At 43.3% G+C, this 20,271-nt stretch overlaps 2 protein-coding genes and 1 long non-coding RNA gene across 4 annotated transcripts in view; 1 reads left to right on the forward strand and 2 right to left on the reverse strand.

The window, feature by feature from the left end:
* The first annotated feature begins 1,258 nt into the window (after window positions 1-1,258).
* Window positions 1,259-18,576, forward strand: CNOT11 (CCR4-NOT transcription complex subunit 11). The gene is made up of 7 exons (XM_015112970.3): window positions 1,259-1,851; window positions 5,877-6,041; window positions 10,235-10,387; window positions 13,158-13,360; window positions 14,967-15,169; window positions 17,327-17,423; window positions 17,506-18,576. The coding sequence occupies exons 1-7, from the start codon at window positions 1,338-1,340 to the stop codon at window positions 17,701-17,703; spliced, it is 1,533 nt and encodes a 510-aa protein (XP_014968456.1). The 5' UTR covers window positions 1,259-1,337; the 3' UTR covers window positions 17,704-18,576.
* On the reverse strand, window positions 7,614-8,705 carry LOC144333677 (uncharacterized). The gene is made up of 2 exons (XR_013402605.1): window positions 8,385-8,705; window positions 7,614-8,083 (listed from the first exon to the last, which is right to left on the reverse strand). It is a non-coding gene; the product is annotated as an uncharacterized LOC144333677 (long non-coding RNA).
* RNF149 (ring finger protein 149) overlaps window positions 17,341-20,271 on the reverse strand; it is a 38,745-nt gene continuing 35,814 nt past the window's right edge. For both annotated transcript variants that reach the window (XR_001439245.3, XM_028832245.2), the window contains exon 8: window positions 17,341-19,973. The gene's annotated coding sequence lies outside the window, so the exon portion shown is untranslated. The remainder of the gene's footprint in view (window positions 19,974-20,271) is intronic.

Genomic DNA, 20,271 nt, shown 5'->3' on the forward strand with positions numbered 1-20,271 from the left:
AAGGGTTGGGCTCAAAGGCCTGACAGGTACAGTGTACACTGCTCTGGTGACGGGTGCACGAAAATCTCGGAAATCACTACTCAAAACTTATCCATGTAACCAAAAACCACCTGTACCCCCAAAACTACTGAAATACAAGTTTTAAAAAGATGAAAAAAAAAATAAAATTTCTCCCCAAAAACACATAAAATAAAAATACGTTTTAAAAAAGAATTGAGATGGCGCTTAACTAGATAATTAAGAATCGCTGGTGGTAATCACTGGTGAAATACATGCACGTTTCTGTAGGTTTAGGGACGGGCAAGTCTGGGAAATGCCACCTGGTGGTTCTCAGCCCAGACTACACCTCAGCCTCACCTGAAGAGGCGGGGTTTATTAATACCTGACTCATCTCTGGGGGTGGGACCAGGTATTTGCAACGCCTCCCCGTGGGTTTCTAATGCACCGCTAAGTGCCCAGGATAAGCACCCTAGGGCAGTCTAAGGAAAACGTGGCACAGCAAACAATTTTGTACATGAATATTAACTGGAGACATGTTCTTGAAATCGTGTTAAGAGGGAAAAAACCATGTACAAAAAAGCTCATAGCGCAGTACGATTCCATTTCTGCAATAAAAGAGTGTAAGACTAGAAATTAACCGTGGTTACGAGAAATGCGTGGCATCTTTTTCATTTACTATATTAAAAAAAATGTTTGAGACAGAGCGCCCAGACTGGAGTGCAGTGGTGATGACAGCTCACTGCAGCCTGGGACTCCCAGGCTCCAGCGACCCTCTCGCCTAGGACACTCAAAGCGCTGGGACTACAGGCACGCGCCACCGCGCCCCGCCGGCCTTTACAATATTTTTACGACGAATACTTATGGATGTTATGTTAAGAAAATAGTTAACATCCGAGGTGCGTTTTTGCAAGTAATAACGTAGATAGCATTTACTGGGACCGTCTGGCACCAGGCACTGTCCTAGGGACCGCCAAGGTGCGGCTTTCGCTTGCAGTTGCGCCGACGCACGCGGGCCCCGGGCGCTCCTGCCGGGGAACCTCAGCCGACCTAGCCCTGAAGGCCGCCAGCCCGACCTCTCACCGCGCCTCCCTTCCCGGGCCCCGCCCCCGCTTCCTGCCAATTCGCCCCGCCTACCCCGCGTCTCCGCATCCTCTTCCTGGCTTCGCTCCATCAGCCTCGCTTTCGCTGGGCGCTGTCCCTTTCCGCGGCGGTCTGGTTTCCCCGACGTGTTTTGTTTGCGACGCTGTCGTGTAACAGCGCGCTTTACGGCCGCGGGGACGGAGCGAGCCGGCGCCAGGGCCCCTCGGGCCGGGAAGAGGGGAAGGGGAGCGAGGTTGATGCCCGGCGGAGGGGCGAGCGCGGCGTCTTGCCGGCTTCTCACCGCCGCGGAGCAAAGAGTGTCCCGGGAAGCGGCAGGGTCGGCGTCCAGGAGCGGCTTCGGGGGCTCCGGCGGCGGCAGAGGCGGAGCAAGCGGCCCCGGGTCCGGGAGCGGAGGCCCTGGGGGCCCCGCAGGCAGGATGAGCTTGACCCCGAAGGAACTCTCGAGCCTGCTCAGCATCATATCGGAGGAGGCGGGCGGCGGCAGCACCTTCGAGGGCCTGTCCACCGCCTTCCATCACTACTTCAGCAAGGCCGACCACTTCCGCCTGGGTTCGGTGCTCGTCATGCTGCTCCAGCAGCCGGACCTGCTGCCCAGCGCGGCGCAGCGTCTCACGGCGCTCTACCTGCTCTGGGAGATGTACCGCACCGAGCCGCTGGCCGCAAACCCCTTCGCCGCCAGCTTCGCGCACCTGCTCAACCCCGCGCCGCCCGCCCGCGGCGGTCAGGAGCCCGACCGCCCTCCGCTCTCAGGTACCTGCTGAAGCCAGCTGTGCCGTGTGGAATGCGTTAGATTCCGCAGCTTTCCACCCGCGCTGCTGGGAGCTCACCTGAAAGGGAAATTAACTATCCGTGTGAACTGATAATCCTCTTTTTCCGCCTCCCTTTGCGTTCCCACGCCCCTCACTCCCTCCCCGCCTTAACTCTAAAGAATGGAGAGGTGGTAGCTTAATTGCAAGTTCGTGACACCGAAAATAATTTCTCTATACACCCCATCACATCATAGAGCTCAGTGTAGGTCTTGACATGTTTAGTGTCTCAAATACGGTTCGTTCTTCGAAAGCCCGTCTGTGGTGTGTGAAGTTAAAACCAACGATAAGACTAGATCTGTCCCCGGTTTTTAGTCTCAAAGGAGTACGTAGAAGTCAGTACTAAGAAGCTGAAGAAGTTGTGGGCGGAAATACACGTGAAACACCATTAAAGACTTTGCAGCCGCCTGCCTTAGCCTGTTAGGGATGGGGGCAGAGGATAGAAAGTCTCAAATTGATGATCTCGCGATTGGAAACGCATGACTTACTGGACATTATGTAAAGTGCATTCATGGTATAAATTATGTAAAATATATTTACCATTGTGTGGCATTGGTGAGATCAAACTAGTAGGTTGGATGCGAGGCTACATTTTTTTGTTTTTAAGCTCAAACAGGGGATGCTTTATGTGGATTTGCTTTGGGAGAAGACTTGCAGTCAGAAAACAAAAATGGCGTGGTGACAAGGGACCTGAAGGATTTAGGGACCAGTGTAGTGGAGGAAGCACATAGCTAGAGATAGGTAACAGCTTGATCTTACATTCCTTAACCAGCACAGGTAGGGCCTGCTATACAGTGAGTCAAGGCTAAGGCAGCAGATTTTGAGGTGACACCAGGAGTTTGTTTTTATGGTACAGGAGGGCCGCATTTCTAGTTAGCGTTCCTGCCTGGCACCCCGTCAGGATCTCTGATTGGTGTCCTGTAGTGCCCTTATCTAAGAAGGGCAACCTTTTGTATTGGCTGAGATGCCGTTAGGGTACAGGTACTTAACCTGCTTTTAAGAAGCTTGTGACTGCCCAGAAAGTGAATGTAACACAGGTTTGTGGTCAAAACCCACCACCTAGGCCTGGCGAGGTGGCTCACGCCTATAATATCAGCGCTTCTGGAGGCCGAAGTGGTGGAGGTTGGGGGTTGGGAATTGCTTGAGGCCAGGAGTTTGAAACCATGCTGGGCAACATAGTAAGACCCTGTCTACAAAAAATAAAAAATAAAAATTGTTGGGCATGGGTGGCTCACACCTGTAGTCCCAGCTGCTCAGGAGTTTGAGGCAGAAGGATCACTTCAGCCTAGGAGTTTGAGGCTGCAGTGAGTTAGGGTGACAGCGAGACCCTGCTTCTAAACACACACACACACACACACAAAGAGACAACCACCACCCTGGGGTGCTGGTATTAGAGGATTGGGACACTATGGGATTTAGGTCAGAGGGCCCTTTGAATTCTGAAGAACAAGTGAGGCAAGGGAACTGTGACTTATTAATGTCATTCTCATATACAGTGAATCTAAACCCACACCTAGTCCGTAGACTGCATTGTACACACAGATTTGCCATGGGTGGGATGGCAGTTGCCAGAGAAAGAATCCATGGATGGATTATATTTAACCGTTTTGTGCCTCAGATTCCTCATCTGTAAAATGCAAATAGTAACAATTGCCAGCTGGTAGAGTTGTTACAAAGAATAAAAGTACCTGTGAGTGTTACCCACTATTATTACCATTATTAAAGTAGGTAGGGATGGTGTGTAGGTAACATAGAAAAATATCAGTGCCAACACCCCACTCCCAGAGCTGCTGCTGTTTTCTGTTTAGGGTAAGACATTTAGTGGGTATGTCTTCAGAATGCTTTTCAGATGACTCTGAACTGAGGCAGGACTGCGATTGTGTAATGCTGGGTAGTACAGAGGAAGGAAGGACCACCCATGGAGCCAGAGAGATTCTCGGAAGGAGTGATACTTTTGCTGGATATTGATTAGGGATGCAGGTGCGAGGGCAGGAGTGACTCTGCCAGGTATTACTAAAGAACTGGGTGTAAAGCCGTGTGCGGTGGCTCATGCCTGCAATCCTAGCACTTCGGGAGGCCGAGGCAGGCAGATCACTTGAGGCCAGGAGTTCAAAACCAGCCTGGCCAACATGATGAAACCCCATCTCTACCAAAAATACAAAAATCAGCCCAGCATGATGGTGCACTCCTGTAATCCCAGCTACTGAGGAGTCTGAGGCAGGAGAATTGCTTGAACCTGGGAGTCGGAGGCTGCAGTGAGCTGAGATCGCACCACTGCACTCCAGCCTGGGCAACAGTGAGACTGCCTCAAAGCAAAAAAAGGAACTGGGTGTAGAAGTTGAGGGATTTTGTGCAACTGGGGTGTAGGGTACATGGATGGGACAGAAAGTCAAGAAGTGAGATTAGGAAGGTGCGTTGGGACCGTATTATGAAGGGTCTTGTAACGGTATAAAAATCTGGGTTTAATTCTGTGTAAACAGGTTAAGTAATGTGATCAGATCTGCACTCTAGAGATATAACTAAATGGTAAGAGGAAGTGTGGACTATGGGTGGTGAGTGGGCAGGGGTCAAAACTGGGAGCTGGGGAAGTCAGTAGAGGGGGCAAGAGTACTCCAGGCAAGAGAGGAGTGGGGACTAGAGCTGAGGGAATGCAGCCTGTTGACATTGCTGCAGTGGGAGAGATGAGGCTTGATGAGCAATCGAACATGGGACAAAAGGGAAGGAACATTCAGCCTTGTGGGAATTTGTAAACTGCATTGTGTGTTGAATCAGGTAGTGTATTTGGATTGCTACTGGTTGCTCTTCTATTTATTCCACTTTACACAGTGGAAACAGAGAAGAAAGAAAAGCATGTCTGAGCACTGTAGTGTTGTCTGTTTTTGTTTACATATATAAGCTTTAGCCTTTGCGGGAATTGAGGCACTTTAGAAAATGAAGTTATTGGGCCAGGTGCGGTGGCTCACACCTGTAATCCCAGCACTTTGGGAGGCCGAGGCGGGTGGATCACGAGGTCAGCAAATCGAGACCATCCTGACTTAACACGGTGAAACCGTGTCTCTACTTAAAAATACAAAAAATTAGCTGGGTGTGGTGGCGGGCACCTTCAGTCCCAGCTACTCGGAGGCTGAGGCAGGAGAAGGGCGTGAACCCAGGAGGCGAGGCTTGCAGTAAGCTGAGATCGCACCACTGTACTCCAGCCTGGGTGACAGAGCGAGACACCGTCTCAAAAAAAAAAAAAAGAAAAGTTATTAATGTAAGAGGTAAAGAGGAAAGAAACACCAGGTGGGGTGCGGTGACTCACGCCTATAATTCCAGCACTTTGGGAAGCCAAGGCAGGTGGATCACCTGAGGTCAGGAGTTTGAGACCAGCCTGGCCAACATGGTGAAACCGTGTCTCTACTAAAAAGACAAAAATTAGCTGGGCGTGGTGGCGGCTGCCTGTAATCCCAGCTAGTTGGGAGGCTGAGGCAGGAGAATCACTTGAACCCGGAGGTTGCAGTGAGCTGAGATCATGCTACTGCACTCCAGCCTGGGGGATAAGAGTGAGACTTCATCACAAAAAAGAAAAAAAAAAAGAGAGAAAACCACGAAACGCAGCATGGCAGTCAAAGACAGATTTTCTTTAGTGAAAACCTGAGAGGCACTCCTGGCCGATGTGTTAACTAAACAAAACCTGTCTTTCACTGCTAAGCCGCGTTTCGTGTTTTTTCATCTTCCTTTAACTCTTAAAATTAACAGGTACAAAACCCTTAAGTTTCATTGGTAGGACCACAGATCATTGAGTTTCAAATGACATATTTAATTACATAGTTCATAAATGTATATATTTGGTTGACTGAAACTTAATTATAATTTAGTTCTTAAAAATATATGGCTTGAAGTGGCAAGTAGCAAGTACTGATTTTACCAGATTCAAGTTGATTTTTAAAAGTAACCATTGGAGAAATTGTTATACATTTTTGTTTGCAGGATTTTTACCTCCTATAACTCCACCAGAAAAGTTTTTTCTTTCCCAGCTGATGCTGGCACCCCCACGGGAACTCTTCAAAAAGACGCCTCGCCAGATTGCGCTGATGGACGTTGGAAACATGGGCCAGTCTGTGGACATTAGTGGGCTTCAGTTAGCCTTGGCCGGTAAGGAGGAATCAATGGTTTGGGCATTCCTGTGTGGTAATATTAGGACTCTCTTGTTGAGGACTCGACTAAAATGATGGTTTTTGTAACTGCTAAAAGGTTAGTATCATCCGTTTTAAAAAGTAGTTTTAGTACTGGATCTTAAATGGAAGTCTTGGCTGGGCACAGTGGCTCACACCTGTAATCCCAGCACTTTGGGAGACCGAGGCGGGCGGATTATTTGAGGTCAGGAGTTCAAGACTAGCCTGGCCAGCATGGTAAAACCCTGTCTCTACTAAATATACAAAAAATTAGCTGTGTGTGGTGGTGCACACCTGTAATCCCAGCTACTTGGGAGGCTGAGGCAGGAGAATTGCTTGAACCTGGGAGGTGGAGGTTGCAGTGAGCCAAGAACGCACCACTGCACTCCAGCCTAGGCTACAGCAAGATTCCATCTCTAAATAAATAAATAAATGGAAATCTTTATTTTCGGATGCTAATAGCTTGTACATTCATTTGTAGTTTTCACTTGAGTTGATTGCTTTTCCTGATTTAGAAGAAAGCTGGATAAAATTTAGTGTTTTTTTTAAAGTTCTGATTGGAAGACTTAATATTTGTTAAAATGTCAATACTATCCAAAACAATCAGCAGATTTGGTGCAATTCCTGTCAAAATTCCAACAGTGTTTTTTGCAGAAATAGAAAAATCCGGCCAGTCACAGTGGCTCACACCTGTAATTGGGAGGCTGAGGCACAAGAATCACTTGAACCTGGGAGGCGGAGGTTGCAGTGAGTCGAGATTGCACCACTGCACTTCAGCCTGGGTGACAGAGCGAGACTCCTGTCTCAAAAAAAAGGAAAAATCCATCTTTGAACTGAAGAAAGGCTGGCGTAGTAGCTCATGCCTGTAGTCTTTGGGAGAGGCTGAAGTGGGAGGATCATTTGAGGGCAGGAGTTCAAGACTAGCCTGGGCAACACAGGGAGACTTTGTCTCTACAAATAATTAAAAACTTAGCTGGGTGTGGTGGTGCATGCCTGTGGTCTCAACTACTTGGGAGGCCTAAGTGAGAGGATCACTTGAGCCTGGGAGATTGCAGTGAGCTGTGATTGCGCCACTGCACTCCAGCCTGCATGACAGTGTGAGACCTGTCTCAAGGGACCCTCAATAGCCAAACCCAATGTACTCTTGGCATCCTTGTTGAAAATCATTTGCCTGTATATGCCAGGATTTATTTCTGGGCTTTCTATTCCATTCCATTTGTCTATATGTCTGTCTTTCTGCCAGTACCACACTGTTTTGATTACTGTAGTTTTGTACTAAGTTTTGAAATTGGGAGGTATGAAACTTTCAACTTTGTTCTTGTTCAGGATTGTTCTGGCACATTCTGTGTTAAACATGTAAGCAAATGAATGAGTGCTCTTGAAGTAAACAGTGTGTTCTGACAGAAAATAATAGGAGAAGGAGAACTGGTGGTGAGAGAGAAGGTCTCTGAGTTCTGAAGGAGTAGAGGAGGCACTTTGGGCTTGCCTGCTATAAGCATTCATTTTGTCATTTGAGAGCAGCTCAATAGGGAAATTGTAATATGTAGCTGGGTTTGTGAATGCTTGACTTTGTCATTAAGTAAGCTGAAGTATTAATTTTGACAATGCCCCATCATCCTCTTAGACTTCATAGACCTGTGACATTTGGCTTCTGATATAAGGTGACATGTTGCAATAAACAGCTTTTCCTTTGGAACATTGTTAACCTTTAAACTATTGGGTATTAACAATACAACAATGGGGCCAGGCACAGTGGTGCATACCTGTAATCCCAGCAGTTTGGGAGGCCGAGGCATGAGAGTCACTTGAGCCCAGAAGTTTAAAACCAGCCTGGGCAACACAGGGGGACCCTGTTTCTACAAAAGTAATTTAAAAAAATTAGTTGGGTGTGGTGGTGTGTGCATCTGTGGTCCCAGCTACCTGGGAGGCTGACATAAGAGGATCGCTTGATCCTGGGAGGTCAAGGCTGCACTGAGCTGTGATTGCACCACTGCACTCCAGCCTGGGCAACAGAGTGAGACCCTGTCAGAAAAGCAGAGACAAGAACAATGTAACAAAGGTTATTTTCTGAAACCAAAAGAAATCTTTTTAAGACTTTTTAAGGTTGTACTAATAAGTACAAAAGTACTTATTAGCCACTAGTGCCAGATATAATTTAATAGAAATAAAATGATTATTTTTATTTATTCCTGACAAACACCGAAGATACTTTGAAAACTGGATACAGAAGTGATATATTCTGATGGTTCTAGCTTAGTATTTATAATAATATACTATTTAAACAGTATTTATTTATCATAATAAAGTGAGAATCACATCTCACCTTCCTTTTCACTTGGGATGTCTTGAGCCAGACGTGAGAAAGTTGTGAAGTATATCACGTGGAGGAAGGATCACACGCCTAGAGTAAGGGCTGAGAAGTCTGCCTGAGTGGCTAAGCTTGCTGCTTGCCGTTCTCTCCCCAGCTGGCAGATGTCCGAATCCATTCCTCTTCACAAGTGGAAAGAAAAAGCAAGCATGCCTCTCCACTCTGGGGCCGGCCACCCAGACCATCTCTCTGGAGGCCTAAAATTCAGGTGTCTTATAGTGGCATCCGTGGACCACAGGTGTATTTTTGGATGATGCAGTTTGTGTTTTCTTAACTTTAAAAAAACAAGCAGACAAGTTAAACATAAGTGACTACAGGGGGTGAAGTTTTACCCCAACAATGACAGGATTCATTTCAGAGGTTTCGTTTTTCTTTATGATTTATTCCTGACAAACACCGATCACTAGTTTACCACGCAACTGGCCAGTTTTTACATTTTGGTTGATAGTATGTTATCTAACTTTTTGTACTTCAACAATCTGATATTTTTTAAAATGGCATTACAGGATAATTTTAGTGAGTATTTCTCTTAATAAATGAATGAGAAAAGATGCTCTGTGTCTAAGGCATCTTTTCATATGTCTGGCCATTTTTCCATTGGGTCGATGGTCTTCTACTGATTTGTATAGTTCTTTACTCAGGAATTTAGCCAAGTGTTTTTAAAATTATACAATCTGAAATAAAACATGCATTCACTTTTTAAAGGAATTATAATTAAGTGAACCTGGAGCAACCTGCCATCCAAGTTAAGAAAGAGAATATTTTCAGGGCCAAGAGGCTCCCTGGGTGTTTCTCCAGGTGGCTGCCTCATCACTAACCTGATTTTTATGATAATCATCCTCAATTTGCTTCCCTCCTGTGCCTGCCCATAGTGTCACGTTGCATGCCCTTGAACTTCATATATGTAGAATTGTACTGCATTTCTTCTTTTGTGCTTCTGTTGGGGGGTGAGAGGTGAGTCCATGCCGATGGCGTGTAACTGCAGTGGCTGCTCTTCATTGCTGCTGTGGTACGATCACACTGTGGAATACCAAGTTCTGTATCCATTCTGCCACTGATGGACATAATACTGCTGTGAACATTCTTGCACCTTATTCTGGGGTGCGTGTGAAAGTGTGTCTCCTAGATGGAAAGAGATGCACATGTAAAACTTTATAAGGAAACGTCAAATTGTTTTCCAAAGTTGCTGTGCCATTTTTCATTCCTATAACAGTGTGCAAGTTACCTTACATCCTCTTCCGCATTTGATAATGTCAAGTTTATACATTTTTGCCAATCTGGTGGGTATGTTATAGTATCTTGTGTTTTAACTGGATTTTCCCTAGTTCCTAATGGGATTAAACATCTTTTCAGATTTTTTTGGCCATTCAAGCTTTTTAAATAAAATCCTTATTAAAGTTATTAGTTCATTTTTTCCTGTTGGGTTTTTTTTTTCAATTAATTAAAAAATTTATGTACAGTAAGTCCTCAACATCACTGACAGGTTGTTGGAAACTGCGGATTTAAGTGAAGTGATGTAGATCAGGTCCTTGAATAACACTGTTTCATCAACATTGTTTTATTATAACATTGATGAAAATAATTGTTATATGTCGTTTCACTTAGTTGCAGATGCCAAGAATCTTTCAACGACGTTAAGTGAGGACCTGCTGTACGTACAGACACACACACATACTCTTTCTCTCTCTCTCTGAATCTGGCTCTTTGTTTTTCTGTGTTACAGATAGCTTACCTCAGTCGGTAGCTTTTCAGTCTCCTCATGATGTTCATAATTTTAAAACATCTCCTATTTTAACCTTTTCCAGAACGCCAATCTGAACTGCCAACACAAAGCAAAGCGAGCTTCCCCAGTATTCTCAGTGACCCAGACCCGGATTCTTCTAATTCTGGATTTGACAGCTCAGTTGCCTCTCAGATCACAGAAGCTTTAGTCAGCGGACCAAAGCCACCTATTGAAAGTAGGTATATGTAAATTAATTTATATTCTTGGTTTTATTCCGTCAGCATCCTCTAGGACTTTTCAGTTTTTTGAGACATCATCTTATTTTTGTTATGACTTAAATTGTAATTTAGTGTGAACCTTTCTAGTGTAGTGAGTATCTAGAACATAGTAGAGATGTTCAGTGACAGTTTCTTCTTTAAGAAAAGTGCATGCCAAGTTGTTGGTTGCACGTCTATCCTATGCATACCTAAAGATACAGGCCGGGTGCGGTGGCTCACACCTGTAATCCTAGCATTTGGGAGGCCAAGGCGGGTGGATCACTTGAGGTCAGGAGTTTGACACCAGCCTGGCCAACATGGTGAAACCCCGTCTTTACTAAAAATACAAAAATTAGCCAAGAGTAGTGGTGCGCGCCTGTAGTCCCAGCTACTCAGGAGTCTGAGGCAGGAGAATGGCTCGAACCTGGGAGGCAGAGGTTGCAGTGAACCAAGATTGCACCACAGGACTCCAGCCTGGGGGGCAGAGTGAGAGAGTGTTTCAAAAAGGAAAAAAAAAAATTTTTTTAAATTACAGATTCTGATTTTACTGAAATGAGTCTTTTTGTAGCAGCTCATTCTCTTTTTGTTTCATACCTTTTAAGTAATCTTATCACTATCATTTCCTTTTCCATTGTAAAGTCTTTCTTATAAGCTCCTAATTTACTTTAATTCAAAGAAAATACTTGTAGAATTTGAAATAATATTAACTGCATTTTTTGGGAATTTCTTTAAGAGATGGAGTCTTGCCGTGATGCCCAGCCAAATGTGAGAGTCTACTGTTGAGTTTACAGAAAACATCTATTTTCTGGTTAAAAATCGTCACTTTAACATCTCCACTGCCTCTTCTCTCACCTCACCAGGACTAGCATCTGAATCTGCCTTCAACCACTTACAAAATCTGCCAGACTCCATCCCCTGAGGCTCAGGGATCCTCCTACCTCAGACTCCCGCGTAGCTGGAATTACAGGCATGCACCACTCTCCCTGGCATCTGTTTTATAGGCTTCTGTGTGCTCTGAATTATGAAGGCAAGCTTTCTGCTTTGGAATGAGAACATGTTTACCCGGTGATAGTGTGGTATCACCATGAGTTTGAAATTCACACAGTGACTTTTGTACCATTTGGTTTACAGTAGATCTTTGGCATACATAGGTTTAATATTTGAAATTTCCGCTAGTCACAAGTGTGACTGAAATGTCCATGGCATGTAGTGGCTTCTTTTTAATATTTGCTTGGGCACAACTCTACATTGCATAGGTCACCAGGAAGATATGTGAAAAGCAGATCACTCATCATAAGTGGGTCTAGCCAAATACCCGATGTCCCCACCTCGCAGGAACTCTCTACACATAAGGAGTACTGCTCGTAAATTGGTAAAAACTGTATTTTTGTAAGTGGTTGAAGGCAGATTCAGATGCTAGTCCTGGTGAGGTGAGAGAAGAGGCAGTGGAGATGTTAAAGTGACGATTTTTAACCAGAAAATAGATGTTTTCTGTAAACTCAACAGTAGACTCTCACATTTGGCAGGGCTAGGATCCATGATAGGAATAAACGACTTCTGCCCTATGTGGATCCATGATAGGAATAAACGACTTCTGCCCTATGTGGATCCATGATAGGAATAAACGACTTCTGCCCTATGTGGATCCATGATAGGAATAAGCCACTTCTGCCCTATGTGGATCCATGATAGGAATAAGCCATTTCTGCCCTATGTGGATCCATGATAGGAATAAGCCACTTCTGCCCTATGTGGATCCATGATAGGAATAAGCCACTTCTGCCCTATGTGGATCCATGATGGGAATAAGCCACTTCTGCCCTATGTGGATCCATGATGGGAATAAGCCACTTCTGCCCTATGTGGATCCATGATGGGAATAAGCCACTTCTGCCCTATGTGGATCCATGATGGGAATAAGCCACTTCTGCCCTATGTGGATCCATGATAGGAATAAGCCACTTCTGCCCTATGTGGATCCATGATAGGAATAAGCCACTTCTGCCCTATGTGGAAACCATGTGAGATGTGAAATTGGTTCAGCAGAAGTCCTAGCCAGCATTTATTTCAGTGGGTTTGTAACTCAGGGATGAATCTTGTTTTATAAAACAGTCGAGTTGAACCACTTCATTTTCCTTTTGTACTTATATTGTTTTCTGAAAATAAATACAGCATTTGTGAATTTAGGGATTCGTGACGGTCTCCACATTCATTTCAAAATATCAAAAGGCAACCATACTTTTCCTCCTGCTGTTTCATCACCACGTAATTTGTTACTTCAGTTATAAGATGCAAAGATAAAACTAGTACAGATCACAGTGGCGACTGAACGAACAGTGAAAAGCAGAACAAATAGTGGTAACTCAGAATAGGATGTATGAGGACATAGTACTTCGTTTTTTTCATCAAAAGTCTTCACCCGTTTAGCAGTCGCGCCCTTTTGCTGTTGAGTGGTCATGCTTAAGTACAGCGTGGGCAGGCCACGGCCAGGCTTTCCTCATTTCCCCAAAAATGAATAGCTTGTTCTCTGGCATCACGCTGGTATAGTGTTCTTTCACTGTCTTGTTTGCATTCTGACTGAAGCCCTGCCTTCCTGTGTCATTCCTGCTTTTGAGTTTGAAGTATAAGAGTTTTAGTCACGCCATCCTTATTAAGAGATATCTTTGCATACTTTATTAAGTGAAATGTGTGAGATGTGTAGAGATGTTAGCTTCCTGATAGGAGCAACTATCACTGCTCTCATTACAGGCCATTTTCGACCAGAGTTTATTCGTCCACCGCCTCCACTCCACATTTGTGAGGATGAACTGGCCTGGCTAAACCCCACAGAGCCTGACCACGCAATCCAATGGGATAAATCAATGTGTGTTAAGAATAGCACTGGTGTGGAGATCAAGCGAATAATGGCCAAAGCCTTCAAAAGCCCCTTATCCTCTCCCCAACAAACACAGGTGTGTATTGATTGTAAGCATTTTTTTATCTTTTTCTAAAATTTATTTTTAATTAAAACAAATTTGTTTTTGAGACAGTCTCTCATTCAGTTGCCCAGGGTGGAGTGCAGTGGCACGATCTTGGCTCATTGCAACCTCTGCCTCCTGGGTTCAGGTGACTCGTGCCTCAGCCTCCCCAGCAGTTGGGACTACAGGCATGCACCACCATGCCCGGCTAATTTCTGTATTTTTGGTAGAGATGGGGTTTTGCCATTGTTGGCCAGGCTGGTCTGGCCTCAAGTGATCTGCCAGCCTTGGCCTCCCAAAGTGCTGGGATTACAGGTGTGAGCCACCGCACTCAGCCATTGTGAGCCTTTTCTTATCTTTAATCCAACAAGAGTATTTGTTTTTTGGAAAGTGATAAGCAGTAAACTAATCGTGTCACCATGAGGCAGCAGTAGGAAGTTGCAAAGGGTTTTGGGTCTCTGAAGTTTTGTTCTGCTCTTTGGTAGTTTTGCTGTGGTGGAGCAAGAAGTCTGATGGCTGAAAATGTTCTGACGTTTGTTTGTGATCAGTTTGTCCCTGGGAGAGGTGGGGTCATGGGGGTGTCACTGCTGTGTACAGCGGGACACTTTCCACAGTGGTTACGTTTGAGCAGACAGTAACGCTTCTGATGGAAAGCGGAGTTACTGACAGGCTGTAGGGAGGAAACAAGGCTGGGAAGGGGAACCCGCCCCCATCACACAGCTGGATCGTGGTGGATTTGAGATTAAAGTAGCCCCCACTGCCTGAGCAGGAGACTGGATCCCCTCCGGAGAGGCAAGGCCACTCTTCTACTGGTTGGTGAATGTTATCCAGTTTGCATTAGAACTTTTCAGGAGATAGTGACCTCTCCAATCAAGTTTGCCACCAAAAATACCATTTTCAAAATGAAATAACGAATAGCAATGTTTGTAGTTTGCTTTGCTCGCGAGACTATCCTGAAAACACAGCCCACTGTGGAACATACAAGTAGACAGGGAAAAAAAAAACAGCATAGGACATTTAAAGAGGAAGTGCTTATTTGGTGGAAAAAATCTTGGGGATACCTGTTTGAATTACAAAGTGTGGCTGTGACTTGAACTGTCAAGTTCTGCAGACTGATGACTTGCAGCAGGTCGGCTGTCCCGCTTCCCACTCCGCCCCCTTCTCAGGTAGTTCTGGTCTCTACCTGAGTGGGGTGGGGCAGGACTGTTTCTTGGGATAACTAGTTGGTCATTAAGATTTTTAGTTACAACAGATGACAGAAAAAAAAAACCTGCAAAGGACTTGACATTGTTACAGCCAGACAGTGTTGTATCTGACCAGACAGTATGGAGTCTGGCTTGATGTCCAGGAAGAGGAATCACTAGCATATTTATAAACTGTCTTAGATGTGTTTGCGTTTTAGTTTGTTCAAAATTAAAATGTAAATTTAGAAATGTCAAGACATCATGGTTTGAAGGAAGAAATTTATGAAGTTGGTTCAATGCAGATAGTTTTGTAGCTTTTTGTATAAAATGCTTATTTCATATACATGGGAAAAAAAAATTGACTCAAGACCCTCTTTTTCTCTCCCTCTCTCTCTTTAAAAATCTGGTGTATTTAGCTCCTTGGTGAGTTGGAAAAAGACCCCAAACTTGTCTATCATATTGGCCTCACCCCAGCCAAGCTTCCTGACCTTGTGGAAAACAACCCTTTAGTTGCTATAGAAATGTTGCTGAAATTAATGCAGTCAAGCCAGATCACTGAGTATTTCTCTGTCCTGGTCAATATGGACATGTCTTTACATTCAATGGAAGTTGTAAATCGGTAAGTTTCTAGATTTGATTAAATGTGTGGGGATAGATACAGATTAGATGGCCAGGAAGGAAAAATTGTAACAGATTTTTGTGTTGATATTATTGGCATAAGAGTAACTATTAAAGAAATAATCTAAGCCTTAGCATTCACTACATGTGAATTTAGCATGCGTTAATAAGAACTGAGGGTAGGATTTCAAACATATTTAGTGTTAGTAGAAGCATAAATGAAAACTGCTGAAATTTATTTTATTTTATTTATTTTTTTGAGAGGGAGTCTCACTCTGTTGCCCAAGCTAGAGTACAGTGGTGCAATCTTGGCTCACCGCAACCTCCACCCCCTGGGTTCAAGCAATTCTCCTGCCTTAGCCTCCCTAGTAGCTGGGATTACAGGTGTGTGTGCTACCACACCCGGCTAATTTTTGTACTTTAGTAGAGACGGGGTTTTGCCATGGTCAGGCTGCTTTCGAACTCCTGACCTCAAGTGATCTGCCCACCTCAGCCTCCCAAAGTGCAAGGATTACAGGCGTGAGCCACTGTGCCAGCCAATTACTGAAATTCATTTCCCTGTACATAGTCCTATCTTCTTTATCCCTGTACAAATACAGATATTTTTTTCTTAGTGACTAACAGCTGTAAGTGTGGAAAAATATGGACCTTAAGAGCTGAGAATCCTAGGAATGCCGTCCTAGCTTCCTCATGCTCTTCTCCCAGCCTTTCTGACTCCCCCGTCTCCTGACCCTGCCATCCTTGACTGTCAGGAAAATAGAACGTCTTCCCTTCTTGATGTGTGCTATACAGTGTTTGCATTTTATAGTATTTTCCTTACAAATATCTTTTAGGCAAATTGTGAATTAGATGGGCTGGAGGGCTTCAGTTGTTTATGTGCAGGATGGCCAGAGGTTCAGGTGTGCCTGAGTCCTGGTGGAGGCTTTGCATCTGAGCTCCCTTTCACGTGGTATCCTGCTTTGGATGATAAATTATATGGTCCTCCTATATGGGGAAATCCGTTCTGAGTGCCAAGCGACTAAACTTCAGTGACAGCATAGTTTTTTAACACCTGTTTGTAAGTTGGGGCTTTTTGAAAAATCTATGTGAAATTGAACTACAGAATGTGCCCTTTTTTTTTTTTATCAACTATTGGAGAAAAAAGCCCAGCTGGAAGCCGAGGGAGTGGAAGTATGTGCATAGAAGGAGTGCATTCTTTTAGGGGCAGGAGAGGGAGGAAGCGTGAGGTTTCCAGATTAATTTTTAACTTTAACCTTGGTCACCGGCAAAACCAGCTAGCTGCTTGTTGAAAATGTGTTGCTGCATTTCTCCCACTCCTTGTTCCAGTCTTTCCCCTACTGAGTGAAGACTCTTTTCAGTGGCCCAATTCTGTGCAGGTTTGCCCGCACAGCGTGGATTGACCACGCTGAGTGTTCACTTCCCCTTCACCATATTCTTATAGCAGTTCTTGTCACTACCAGACATTTGGCCCTGAGTCCAAGATGCAGAATCACTGTATCTTTTTGTCAGTGCGATTCTATCTGCTCAGTATCTTGGAATTCAAGGATAGGGTCCTGTTTGTTTTCCCCCAACACCTATCACAGTGCATCATCCTTAAGCGTGAAAACATGTTTGTTGGTGACACACAAATCTCAAGTGACTGCAGCAGCTCATGACAGTGTCCTTGGAGCACTGCCTCCTCATGCCTTATTGAAAAAAGTTTTGAGGTCTGGTAAGTTTAGAAAAGGTAGCATATATTAATCTTCTTTTGGAAATTCATACCTTGAGTATGGAATTCCTGTTCCCAGCCCACTCATTTTTCTCCTTAAAGCATTCCATGTAATCCTTTGGAAAATACTGGCTTTGGCCTTCATTATGACTCTAAATTCCAATAACAGACCATGACTTATGAGTTAACCAAGAATACTCAGGGGCAGGGCTCAAAAAAATAATTGCGGTATGTACAGTTAAGTAGAGACATTTTTAAAAAGTGTTATAATTTATGAGTAAGTAGGTGTGGCTCTTGGGTTTACTTGCCCAAGTATATTTAAAACAAGGGAATTGGATATGTCAGATAATTCCACCAGATGACCGAAGCAATTTTTGTATTTTATGGTTAACAGTGTTTTTCGATGTTAGCAAATGAAATTAATGGCCCAAATTTTCTTTTATGAAACAGACTAACTACAGCTGTTGATCTACCTCCTGAGTTTATTCACCTTTATATATCAAATTGCATCTCTACTTGTGAACAAATTAAGGATAAATATATGCAGGTAATAGAAATTTCTGTAAATTTTATAATTGCCTGCCAGGAAAATGAGCACACTAACATTTGTTCTTTTTCCCCTTTTTCAGAATCGGTTGGTGCGTCTTGTGTGTGTGTTTCTCCAATCCTTGATCCGTAACAAAATTATTAATGTACAGGATTTGTTTATAGAAGTGCAGGCATTCTGTATTGAATTCAGTAGGATACGAGAAGCTGCTGGTCTTTTCCGGTTGTTGAAGACATTGGATACTGGGGAAACACCTTCTGAGACCAAAATGTCAAAATAATACCTCATCAGAACCATCCCATCCATTCACTGTTCAGCTGTACTGTGATTTAGTTTTTACACCGTTAAAACCCTGAGTGGATTGCTTGGTCTAATGCATATAAAACAGTACTTTATCTACTTAAAGCAAAGTTTTGCTTTCTTGGATGACTTTTTCCGTGAGATGAATTTTTGATAAGAACTGGGGAAAACGTGTCTTTTAGGTGTCTTGCTGTTGACTATCCACAGGAGGAATGGCTATCCCAAAAAAATAGATGAGTTTTTTTTTTTTTAAGCACTAAAGAACAAAATGTGTTTTTCATTAATACAGGCTTCTGATGAAACAGGAATCCAGTTTTCGTAAAGTTCCAATGTTGATAATGAGAGTAAATTCTTAAACGTTTGTGATACTGTCCTAGAGGTGAAAGCAGCTGAATGTTTCTGAACCATCAAGAGGCAAACAGGAGTTTGGTTCTTGAACCTGCTTATGCACAAAGCTCTTAACTCCTCATGAACCAAGGATTTACTTGTAACTTTCTCCTTGTCGTGGAGGCTTAATAGACAACAGAATAAATGCATTTCTTGGGCCTCTTATAAACTTGGGAACGCTTAGAAAGCTGCTTCTATTACCAGGCTGTAATAGCTGGTATAGTTTTTTGGTTTTTTTCCCTCTTAAGATGTTCTGTTATTAGTCTGAGACAGCTATTTTTTTGTTTTAAGGAAAAACGTCAGTCAGTGCTCTGGGAGGTAACTTCCTGTGGGGTCTGCACCCTCCTGTCTGGGTGGTGGATGTGGGTTTGAGAAGTAGGAGAGCAGGGTGGTACCATGTGGGCTCTTACCCTTTCTGTGATTTTGGACAACAGTGCCTTCCATTAAAGTTCTTTTTATCAGCTGTTATCTGATATATTTTTTAAGAAATCATGAGAAATTCCTTTTACTGAGGTATTTTCAAAGTGTATTTACAAGGAAGATAATCTGTTCAACAGGAATTACTCTCTAACTCTTTGAAAAAGTTAAAGGAAACCAAGCCAAGTGATTTTAAGGTAAGTAAAAGTTCCAATCTTAAAACTCTGGAGAAAGCAGTACCAAAGATTTGTAACAAATTGTCTTATTTTTTCACTATAAGAGAAATGTTTAAGAACGTTTGCTTAGAGGAAATAATGAACTAAGCCCATCTATCAGAGGAATGCCTTCAGACAATTAAAACAATGGCAACAAGTGATTTCTTTCTACACCTAAAAGTGAGCATCCCCGTTAGCATTGGGAAAAGAACAGCTTATTACTGAAGTACTTTTGGAGTGGTGGTTTCAACAACCCAGCCTTAGGTTCCAGGACCTACAGGACCTACAGATTCTCTGGCATAATAAAACATTGAACTCACAGCCAACACCACAATCACTCATGCCTGAGTGAAGCTGATGTAACAGACACTGAGTCCATGAGGCACATCACAGCCTTGTTGCCTTTAAAGCAGTAGACAATATTTTGCTATACCTGGGGGCCATTTTAAATAGTGAAATCGCCAACAAAAAGTGCAGAAATGCAAAGAACATGGTACTGAAAAGACTATGAAAGGACACTTGTTTGTAGTAGGAGAGGAAACAAGGCATGGCATCCCCTCCAGCCTCGTCAGAAACGTGCATGTCAGGCAGCTTGGCTCATTCACTGCTCTGTGCATGTCTGAAAATGACTGCATGTGGTGATTTTGGGGTTACAAATAAATTTTAGTAGGGAGGTTCTCAAATAGGAACTTCGTAAGTGAGGATCAAAACCACAATATTGGTGTTTACTTGAAAGACTAAAATTTTAAATGGCTTACAAAGAATAGTGGTTATATTTATAGAACATTTTATAAAACAGTCATGATTTGTACTTGCAACACCAACAAAAGCTGCTTGAAAATAAAAGTTTACCTAAAGTAAAATTGGTGGCTAGGTTTGGTGGCTCACGCCTGTAATTCCAGCACTTTGGGAGGCTAAGGTGGGAGGATCACTGGAGTTCAAGACCAGACTGGATGACATAGCAAGACCTCGTTTATATTGAAAAAATAAAAAAATAACAAGGCGTGGCATGCACCTGTAGTCCCAGCTACTCTGGAAGCTGAGGTGGGAAGATTTCTTGAGCCTGGGAGATTGAGGCTGCAGTAAGCATCAATGGCACCACTGCACTCAAAAAAAGATTCAATAACTGCAATAAACTTTGTAATCAAATGAGATCAATTCAACTGTCACGTTAAGATGCCTTGAATTCTTTAGATTTTCTGGTTCCAATTTCTAGCTTTAATATCTTCACCTGTTAAAAAGAAGACAGCAATAAGTAACACCTTAGGGTAGAAAGCAGTTATTTCAAAAGAAAAATAGTTTGAGATCCTAAAATGTAACTATTAGAAATAATTAACTTTCTTTTAGAAAGCTTTAAAGAAATGGTACCGATTTTTATTCTTATAGTGTACATATACATTTACATCTAATTTTAAGTAGCACACTAAATGATCCACATTCCCTTGGAGAATGATGGTCACATGTCTCTCAAACAGTATTTTGAATGATACTCCTTAAACATTTTAAGGGTATCTGGAAAGTTAATGTAT

Source organism: Macaca mulatta, chromosome 13 (genome assembly GCF_049350105.2).
Source record: "Macaca mulatta isolate MMU2019108-1 chromosome 13, T2T-MMU8v2.0, whole genome shotgun sequence".
Taxonomy (NCBI): Eukaryota; Metazoa; Chordata; class Mammalia; order Primates; family Cercopithecidae; genus Macaca; species Macaca mulatta.

What these genes read in the sequence shown, in the direction of transcription:
- CNOT11 (XM_015112970.3), top strand. Translation starts at nt 1,338, where the DNA reads ATGCCCGGCGGAGGGGCGAGCGCGGCGTCTTGCCGGCTTCTCACCGCC. An exon ending in CCTCTCCCCAACAAACACAG is followed by an intron (nt 13,361 to 14,966) that starts GTGTGTATTGAT and finishes TGGTGTATTTAG; the next exon opens with CTCCTTGGTGAGTTGGAAAA. An exon ending in TTAAGGATAAATATATGCAG is followed by an intron (nt 17,424 to 17,505) that starts GTAATAGAAATT and finishes CCCCTTTTTCAG; the next exon opens with AATCGGTTGGTGCGTCTTGT.